The sequence below is a fragment of the Spinacia oleracea genome, chromosome 3, assembly GCF_020520425.1.
Source record: "Spinacia oleracea cultivar Varoflay chromosome 3, BTI_SOV_V1, whole genome shotgun sequence".
NCBI lineage: Eukaryota > Viridiplantae > Streptophyta > Magnoliopsida > Caryophyllales > Amaranthaceae > Spinacia > Spinacia oleracea.
Genome location: NC_079489.1, coordinates 147,725,015 through 147,735,828, shown reverse-complemented (window position 1 = coordinate 147,735,828; position 10,814 = coordinate 147,725,015). Strand labels below are relative to the sequence as shown.

General features: G+C 36.3%; 1 protein-coding gene across 1 annotated transcript; it reads left to right on the top strand.

The window, feature by feature from the left end:
• Positions 1–5,136: 5,136 nt before the first annotated feature.
• LOC130470159 (uncharacterized) lies at positions 5,137–6,270 on the top strand. Its single transcript, XM_056839779.1, has one exon. The coding sequence runs from the start codon at positions 5,137–5,139 to the stop codon at positions 6,268–6,270; it is 1,134 nt and encodes a 377-aa protein (XP_056695757.1).
• The last annotated feature ends 4,544 nt before the right edge of the window (positions 6,271–10,814 follow it).

The following is a 10,814-nucleotide window of genomic DNA, read 5'->3' as shown; positions in this document are numbered from 1 at the left end:
GGAATAAGTATATCTTGGTCGCTGTGGATTACGTCTCAAAATGGGTTGAAGCGATAGCTACTCCAACCAATGATGCTCGTGTGGTAAGCAAGTTCTTTAAGAAAAATATTTTTCCTCGATTTGGCATACCACGAGTGTTGATTAGTGACGGAGGCCAACATTTCTTGGAAAATCGGTTTGAGGCGATGCTTAAGCAATACGGAGTACATCATCGAGTGGGTTTGTCATATCACCCACAAACTAGTGGTCAAGTAGAGATTTCTAACCGAGAAATCAAAACCATCTTGGAAAAGACGGTTGCGAGAACAATGAAGGATTGGTCTGCAAAAATTGATGATGCACTTTGGGCGTACAAGACTGCTTTTAAGACACCCATTGGTACGACCCCGTATAGACTTGTGTATGGTAAGGCTTGCCACCTTCCCGTTGAGTTAGAACACCGCGCATTTTGGGCTATCAAAGCTCTTAATTTTGACTCTCAAGCGGCAGGCGAGAAGAGACTCCTACAACTTAATGAGCTAGATGAGCTTCGACTTGATGCTTATGAAAGTTCAAGGTTGTACAAGGAGAAAACAAAAAGATGGCATGACAAGCATATCATGAGAAGAGAATTTTGGGAAGGAGAGCTAGTATTGTTGTTCAACGCTCGATTGAAGCTATTTCCCGGGAAACTTCGCTCCAGGTGGTCCGGCCCATTCAAGGTTCGCCAAGTCTTTCCTTATGGTTCAGTTGAGGTTTAGAGTGAAGCAACTGGTTCTTTCAAGGTAAATGGACAACGACTAAAGCATTATCGAGAAGGCGAACCAATTGAAGTAAAAGAGGTTTTTACTCTTTGTGAGGGGGTCGAAAAAGCACGAGGCTTATGCGTGACCTCGTCCCCCGTGGGCGTGACGTTGTCAGATCAAGTGTAATGGGATTCCCTGTGATTTTACACCCAATCGACTAGTAATATAGGAGTCGCCATTCAGTTTTTAACGACAATGAGAAAAACTGACAAAACCCGGTTATCGTGACATAAAGGGAGTGCAATTATGTTTGACCACGACGGCCATAGGTTCCCTTGTGATCCCTGGTGTGGGGATCGCTCAACGTACACCCGCACGGCAGAGATTGAGAGATCGACGGACTGTAACTACCGAGAGGAGTGCTCGCTCTTCGATAACTCCAGAGGCAGGATATCCTTACTAGCTCAGCATAAATAATTGAAGGGACATGCGTTAACTATTAAACTATTCTGAATTGATTTTAGCAATATGCAACACATAATACTAAATCGGTCGTGATTATCTTGTTTAGATTGATTTAAGGGACCTAGCATGATAGTTCAATTGTCCAAGATAATATCTTTATTAGGCGTGATAGAACAATCAGATTAATAGTTTAACATTTTTATAAAAGGGTGATGAAAGCGATTAAATCATGCGAAGGGACACATTACGACGCACCCTTGAGAGGTGCGTCGTGGTTCTCAGAAAATTAACCACTTTGGCTTTGCTATTTCTCCTTTTATTTAACGAATCTCGAGTTTCCGGGCAAGGTTCCAGTATCCGGGCTTAATTCTTCAGCTACAAGGGACATGATACGTTCTGTTCGACTTTTGGGTCGATTGCGACAGAACGCGGGATCAATTTCGCAACGTGAGGCTTAGGCTTAGGGTTGGAGTCAATACTCAGGTTATGAATTGTGTCTGTCCCTTTCACGTCGATTTCGAGGCTGAATTTACAGGGAAGAGTTTGTGGAAAGATAGATTTTTAGAGCACGAATCCAAGAAGAATTCGGAGACAACACGGTCCCCAGGTATTTTCAGCGCCCAGGGCTGGGCGCCGAAGATTTCGGCGCCCAGAACCAGGCGTTGAAAATAGGGTCTGGGCCGAGTTCCTTGTCAGATTTGGACTCGTAGATCACGGAGCTTTGAGACTTATCCGAGTCTTTTAGTGCGTATTAACTTCATGACGGAATGCGTCTGGGCCCGTTACGAACTCTAGGTTCGTTAGGATTTTAATTAATACGTAACTCTTATTATCGAATTATACGAGGAACATAATTCCTTTTGTAAATTCTATCTCTTTTAGGATTTATGTTGGAGTGCAACACCTAATTCTAACAGGTCTCTATCTTTTATGTCTTGCCACTTTTAACAACTACCTTTTATGGCAGTTACTATTTTTAGCAGGTTTCTATAAATAGCAGGTTTGGCTGAAATGAAAGGAAAATTTGGTAATATTAATCCAACCTTTGGCCGGTTTTCTTTTATTAATCCCACCTACGACATATTTTTTAATAATCCCACCTTTACTACCCAACGACTTTTATTGGGCTTAAGTGACCGATAACCTTGTGAAAAATCATCGAGATGGTGATGAATTGATTATGATGACGGAATATATCGAGAGAGAGTATTTCCACGTAGGGACATATTACCGCCTACAATAGGTTTATGACGTGTTGGGCCCAATAAAAATCGTTGGGTGGTAAAGGTGGGATTATTAAAAAATATGTCGTAGGTGGGCTTAATAAAAGAAAATCGGCCAAATGTTGGATTAATATTACCAAATTTTCCGAAATGAAAAGGGTGATCGAGATTCGTTATTTTATAGGAGACGCGTTGCCAAGTGGAGATTTATGTTCTCATCATCGAACCTTCCCTTTCGGGAATGGGGACAAAAGTAGGTGTCTACACTCTTTCCAAACCATCTTCCAATTGAACTACAAAGGAGGTCGAGCTAATGACCTTATAAACAAGCGCTTTTGGGAGGCAACCCAAATTAATATCTATTTTTTATTTTATTTTTTATTTTTCTCTTTTGTTCCTACCTTATTTACTTTCTACTTTAACTTTATTTATTTAAAAAAATAAAAAATAAAAAAAATATCACAAAATACAAAAAAAAAGGGTTTTAATTCGTCTTCAGTAGGTTAATGTTAGTATAATTCTAGTTAATGTTTAGGACTTTGACTTTACTTTTCCATTTTATTCATTTGTTTATTTTCCTTTACTTTAGTTTACTTCCTTTTCTTTTTCTATTATGTGTTTGAGTTTTGATGTAACAGTTTTAGTAAACCATCTCCATTTTTGTATATCTTTTTACTTTGACCTTTTTCACTTTGTTTCGTATGCTATGTGTATATATTGCAGCATAACAAGACAGCCTACCCGTGGCGCAGGTACTTAGTGGACGAGTAAGGTCTCGTGAGTAGTTATTTATTCTAGGGTTAGGTTGAACCCTAACATGGATTGATGCACAATTAATTTCCCTATTCCTAGTCTTGATTAATTTATGATTACATTTATTCTAGGGTTGGTTTTTATTATCATTCTTCGACTAGAAATAGTGTTTAATGAATGTAATCAGGTTCGCAACGAAAGTTGGTTATTGATTGATCTTAGAACCCTAATTTAAGGTAAAGGATGTCATCACGAGAGTAGTTGGTTGAATTTGCTAGAACGCTAGGATGTTGTTCTTAAGGTCTTTAAATTGCATGACTCCACGAAAGTAGGTATAATTGCATTGTTAGAGAAGCCATTGATTGATCGAAAGACATCCTTGGTATTTATTATGGAGCATCCGTTCTATGAATTATTTATTACTTTAGTCAAGGGAAAGGGATTGTTTTAGTGTATTAATCTATGTTAGTGGGAATGCCTAAACCTAGATGTTTGTTATTCCTGAATTTATTCTTGTATTTTTATTCGCATTAGTTAGAAATAGTTTTATTCACCATCAATCGTTGAATTTGTTACCAGCTTAGTATTAATTGAATTCATTTTAGCTAGTTTTAAATCCTTTAGTCTCTTGGGATTCGATCCTTACTTACCCGACTACATAGTTAGGAGGTCTAGTTAGGTTATTTTTGATAGGCACGCGACAGCCTTGTCAAATTCTGGCGCCGTTGCCGGGGACTAACGGTATTAAGTTAGTTAATTTTGATTTATTTTACTAAGTACATTAGATTTGATTATTTTCTTCGGCTATTATTCTTGTTCTATTTGATATTTTGTTTCCAGTTTCTCTTGTTGCATGCACACTCGACGTAGAGGATCACAGAATTTGATTCCTATTGATATTGAAATCGAGGCTAGTGCACGTAAGCAAGGGACTAAGCGGAGACATAACAAGAAGAAGGAAGCAATGGGTGGTGAAGTACCTACAAAATCTCTTTGGGAATATGGTATACCGGACACAACCATCGGCATACTTTCTAGTATTGTCAGACCGGTCGTCACCGCATCACACTTTGAACTGAAGCCCGAATTTATCCAGTTCATATCAAATGATTCATTTTCAGGCTCACCTAATGATTGCCCTGTAAGTCATATTGATAGCTTTCTGGAGAAGTGTGATACAATAAAAATTAACAATGTAAGTGACGATACTATTAGACTTCGCCTTTTCCCTTTCTCTCTACGGGATAAGGCAAAGGAGTGGTTGAGAGATGAAGGTGCAAGATCATTTGATACATGGGATAAGCTAGTCAAGGCATTCTTAGTGAAGTTTTTAGGCCAAGAGAAAACTGCTAGGTTAAGAAATGAGCTAACCACCTTTCGCCAAGTTGATGATGAGTCGTTGTATGAATCTTGGAGAATATTTAAACGTTTACAAAGGCGGTGTCCTCATCATGGGATCCAGGAGTGGTTTCTACAATGGGCTGACACATGAATACCGAATCTACATTGATGCTGCATCAGGGGGTTCTATCACGGAAAAGAATCCAACGGAAGCTAAGGCATTGATTGAGAAGATGGCAGCCAATGATAACTATCATCCCAGTAGTCGGAACAGTGTTAGAAAGGGAGGTAAGTATGATTTAGATGCTCTAACTATATTGACTAGTACTGTGCAGGCTTTATCACATAAGATCGATCAATTTGGAGCTGGATCTTCATCATTGGTTGCCTCGTGTCAGATTTGTGGGGTGCAAGGATATACCCCAATTCACTGTCAGTTAAACACTTCAAGAAACACTTACCACTCTGGTGGAAATAATAACTTTCACCCATTCAACACCAATTTCACCCAACAATCTGGTTTTCAACAAGGGTCACCCATTAGTCCACCGCAACCTCAAACTTCTAAACTTAACCTTGATTCTATTTTGTAGACTCTTGCCACTTCTCAAGTTCAACAAAAAGAATTAATGACCAAGCAGTTTGAGTTACAAGCCAAGCAGAATGAGCACTTTGAAAAATCCATCCAACAACTCATTGCTCAAAATAAGGTGATAGAAACCCAACTTGTTCAACTTTCACAACAAGTGAGTCATTTATCAAAACCTCGAGATCCACCAAAAATCCAAAATGAGCAATGTAGTGCGATATTTCTTAAAGATGATGGAGCGAGTGTGGAAAGATTTGTTGAGAAAGATGGAGAAGTGCTTGGAATGATCAAGGAGAAGGGTGTGAGAGAAAAGGTTCCCATTTATGTTGATCCACCCCCGTACGAGGACCCTGTGCCCTTTCCTCAAAGGTTGACAAAGAGTGTGCTCGATAAGCATTTTGGGAAATATTCTGAGACTCTTAAGAAGGTATATGAAACTGTCCCTTTTTCTGACCTTTTGATTCAAATGCCTAAATTTGCTAAGTTTTTGAAAGAAATATTAGCCAATGATAGGAATTGTGATAAATCAGAAAATGTGATTGTTAATGAGTTGTATTCCACCTTGATGCATGAGAACCTACCACCTAAACTGAAAGACCCTGGAATTTTTACTATTCCTTGCATGATCAATGAAACATATTTCGATAGGGCCTTATGTGATTTAGGTGCTAGTGTCAATTTAATACCTTATTCGCTATATGAGAAATTAGGTTTGAAAGAGCTTAAACATTCTCCTATATCTCTTCAAATGGCTGATAGGACTGCTAGATTCCTTAAGGGAATAGTTGAAGATGTATTAGTCAAAGTTGGTGATTTTGCTTTTCTTGTTGACTTTGTTGTAATGGACATGAAAGAAGACTTTGATATTCCTTTGATCTTTGGTCGTCCATTTTTAGCTACAAGTCAAGCTTTAATAGATGTCCCAAAGGGACAAATGATAATTAAAGCTCAAGATAACCAAGTCGTATTTAAGATATTTGATGATCCGAATTTCACTTTTGATGGGGGTACTTGTATGAGAATTGATGCTACTAATCCCTTGGTTGATAAGTGTGTACAGAACAATCATTTGAGAAAGGAAAACATCTTATCCATGTTCGCACTCTTGGAGAATTTAAACACCTGGATGAAGTCACAAGGGTTTCCAAACCCTTCTCTTGCCCCTCCTCAGTGAGGCTCTGTGAGTACCTTTCCCCTTTTACTTACGTTCATGCTTTACTTTTGCATGCGGACATTGCAACATTTAAGTGTGGGGGAGGTTACCAATATGTATATATTAGTTTTTGAGTTTATTTTTATTATTTTATTTGTTAGTTTTTTTTATAGTCTTAGAGTCTAGGAATAATAATCATTCCAAACCGATTCATGAAGCAAGTAATTTTAAAAGAAAAAAAAATTTCTATGTTTTTGTCGTGAGTTGATTGACATTGATATGAGTAATTCGGTAAGATGAGTAAATCCTTTCTTGGCAATGGTTTGTGGTTAGAATTACCTTCCGGGCCCCGACTCGACTGATGCATGTATCTTGAGTAACTGGTGAGATCTTTGAGCCATATAGACTGACACATTCGAATCAGTCTCTATTTTTCATGTGTGACTAGATATTTTTCCTCTTTTGTGGTATGATTCTTGGACTTGCCTTGGTACTATTCGAGACTTTGTGATACATGTGTGAGGGGATGACTGAAGATTCCTTTAGTTAGTTAGAGCCTCAGATTTTAAGAATAGATTTGCTCATGCAATTTTTATTTTTTTTTACATTCTCCACTAGGATGAACCATGTTGAGCTTTAATCCCATTTCTTGACGCCCTACATTACATGCCTTAGAGCCTATTCTTAGGTTTTGTTTGGATTTTTGCGAAATAATGTTACCACTATGTATGATTTATATGGAGGTATGGAGATTGTGATATGAAAGAAAATTTCTGTAATTCGTTGCTCAAATAAAGTTCTATTTTATTGGAAAAAAAAGTGAAAAAAAAGAGAAAAAAAAAGAAGAAAAAAAAAAGAAAAATTAGAAAAGAAAAAAAAATTGTCGTGAATAAATAAAGGGTCGTTTTGGTTGTTTAGAAGGAAGAATGGAGGAGATTGAACCTAAAATTTGGAAATTGTAGTGTTGATCGGAGTATAATTTATTTTCCTTGTTAGGAAATGAGCATCACATTCCCAAATGACGTCGTCTTACCCTATTTTAACCAAGCCTACCCTTTTTAAGGAACTCATGATCCTCGCGTATGTATCACCCAAATAAGTGGAGAAAGACGAGACGCAAGTCTAAAGAGGAAGACTACATAGAGTCGACGTGCTTGAACGATAAATAGGTTGAGTGATAATTCTACTACCTTTTAAACACATGAGAGACACTATTTTATTTTGCACAACTAAAGTGAGAAGTTACATGCATATGACTGAGTTAGGGGAAGGAAGCGGTAAGACTGGTTGGCCATAGAAGGGTGTCATCAATTTACTGTTTCATTTGATGTTCGTTGATTTGTGACATTACACATAGTTCTTAAAAAGATATGACTTCGTGTTATCAAAATTGTTACTTGATTTCATTTATTGGTTTGGATGTTCACTATTTGGCTTTGTAGGTATGCCTTCTGAAAACCTTCACGAGACCTTACTCGTCCACTAGGGTAGCCTAGGGGTTTAAAGGGCTTGTTGCACATGCTAAGTGCAATCGTGATTCCTACGACAGTGAGTTAGGTTTATTTGCTTTATTAGGATAGTTTTCTCATTAATTTCTTCTTAGCTTACTCGAGGACGAGTAAAGGTTAAGTGTGGGAGAGTTTGATATGTTATATATTGTATACATTTTAGGTGAACTTCTAGGATCATTTTCATAAGGAATTAGAGCATTTAGATGTAAATTTGCATGATTTTAATATAGTTGAGTTCCAATGATGCTTCACGGGTTGTTTTCTTGTTTTTAATTGATTTTCAAGAACAATCGGACACTTGTGAACATTTTGACGGTTTGATGTTTACTTGATCATATGTGGAACAAAGATGTGCGTAGAGTTGATCATTGCCTTATTCAATTCAAGGATTAATGTCAAAATCAGCCCCATTCACAACTTGGTTGTGGCGCAAGACCTGCTGCTACGGGTTGGTTGTGGCGCGGCTCTTAACGAAGAATAAACCAGTACAAATCAGCCTCCTCCACGGGCAGGTTGTGGCCGAATCAGTGGGCCGCGGGTTACCTGTGGCCGGCTCCGTTTCCAGCTTTTTGAGATGTTTTAGAAGCATTAGATATATAGATTTCTCCTAATTGTGAAAGGATATAAATACCAATTTGTGAGGGTTTAGGATCTCTCTCTTTTTCTTCTTTTCAAGATTATATTTTTGTTTTCTACGTGTTCTTGGCTCTTGGAGATTAATTCAAGATTTTATTCCTTTCAATAATTAAATTCAAGTATTATTTTCTTCCCTTAATCTCTTTAATTATTCATGTGTTCTTTTATAATCTATTTTGTTTATTCAATTACCATGTGTGAGTAGTTATTTATTCCAGGGTTAGGTTGAACCCTAACATGGATTGATGCACAATTAATTTCCCGATCCCTAGTCTTGATTAATTTATGATTACATTTATTATAGGGTTGGTTTTTATTATCATTCTTCGACTAGAAATAGTGTTTAATCAATGTAATCAGGTTCGCAACGAAAGTTGGTTCTTGATTGATCTTAGCACCCTAATTTAAGGTAAAGGATGTCATCACGAGAGTAGTTGGTTGAATTTGCTAGAACGCTAGGATGTTGTTCTTAAGGTCTTTAAATTGCATGACTCCACGAAAGTAGGTATAATTGCATTGTTAGAGAAGCCATTGATTGATCGAAAGAAATCCTTGGTATTTATTAGGGAGCATCCGTTCTATGAATTATTTATTACTTTAGTCAAGGGAAAGGGATTGTTTTAGTGTATTAATCTATGTTAGTGGGAATGCCTAAACCTAGATGTTTGTTATTCCTGAATTTATTCTTGTATTTTTATTCGCATTAGTTAGAAATAGTTTTATTCACCATCAATCGTTGAATTTGTTACCAGCTTAGTATTAATTGAATTCATTCTAGCTAGTTTTAAATCCTTTAAGTCTCTTGGGATTCGATCCTTACTTACCCGACTACATAGCTAGGAGGTCTAGTTAGGTTATTTTTGATAGGCACGCGACAGCCTTGTCATTGTATATCCCTTTAACCCAGATTTATTGTTTTTGTGCCCTTTGTTGGATTTTTGTTTTCCTTAGTATTGTCGCTCTTATATATCTTCTTGCCAGCAAGACTTAGATTAGTTTAATTTCTTTTTTTTTTGTGATTATCAGATTTTTATTTTAAATATCTTGATAACATTTATATGGCGTTGACAACATGAATGAACAGTCTATGTTTTTGTGAAATTTGTGATATTATCATTCATCTGAAAATTATAGAATTAATAAACATATTGATGATGCATTTGTCTTCTTTATAGTATAGAGGAAAAACTCACTATTGGGAGAGTGGGAGGGTAGACAAAATTAGGTGGCTAAACAAAAGTGGCAAGAAAAGGTGTTTTAAATGAAAGACTTAATTGTAATTGGGGTATGTAAGGGAAAATTGCTCAATACGCTATTCTTAAGAGAATTTTGATTTTTTCAAAGAAGGATTTAAGGGATAAGCTAGTTAAGTCACAATTTCAAAGAAGAACTTCTTGTTTTTAGAAGGGTTTAAGATTGTAAAAACCCCGTGCATTAGCACGTCATAGACTAGCTAGTGATGCATTATTTTCGAATAACCGGTAAAAAATCTGCTACTTCTTCCGTTCCATAAATATCGCATCATCTTGCTTTTTACAATATTCACACTAGATCTTTGGTCATTTTTGTGATTCATACATAAGAAAAATTATATTCCCTCCGTCCCTTAATACTCGCACCGCTTTACTTTTTGGGCCCTTTAATACTTGCATCGCTTCTATAAACGAAAATCTTTTACCAATCTATTACATTATACTAAAACATACACCACGAGTTACACGTGTAACTTCCTGGTATAAAACTTTCCCACCAAATTTTTTTCCTAAAATAATCCCTCCGTATTTTAAAAAGAGATGCACTTTGACCGACACATAGTTTTAGGAGGGTGAATTGAATTTATTAAAATAAAATGAAAGTGGGGTAGTGGGTAAATTATTTATTATAGTAAAAAGATGATGTGAGTAAGTGTGGAACCACAAGAAAGAGAGAAATATTAATATATTGGAAGTGGCGACCAAAAATGTCAAAAATGGAAAGTGTATCTCTTTTAAAATACGGCCGTTTAAGAAAAGTGTTTCTCTTTTAAAATACAGTGGGAGTATCTCTGTTTTATTTATTTTTATATATATTTCTATCCTTTTTTCTATTAATTGTTTATGTTTGTAAAAAAAATATATTTGTTTATACATAATAGAAAAAATATATATCCCACATAATAATTTGCTAAAAATGATTTTGGCAATATTTTTGTCAAATCATTATATTAATAATGGAAAATATATTTCTCAATATTTTGGTCAAATCAGCATATAAGTATATGGAATATTTTGGTCAAAGTAACGTATCAATCATATAAAATATATTTACACTAATATAAACCTGGTCCATGCTAACTTAGCGTGGACTAGGGCAACGGAGTAATTTGTATGGGCAACATGTGTAACTATCACGTGACAGTTATTTTGTGATTTTAAATAG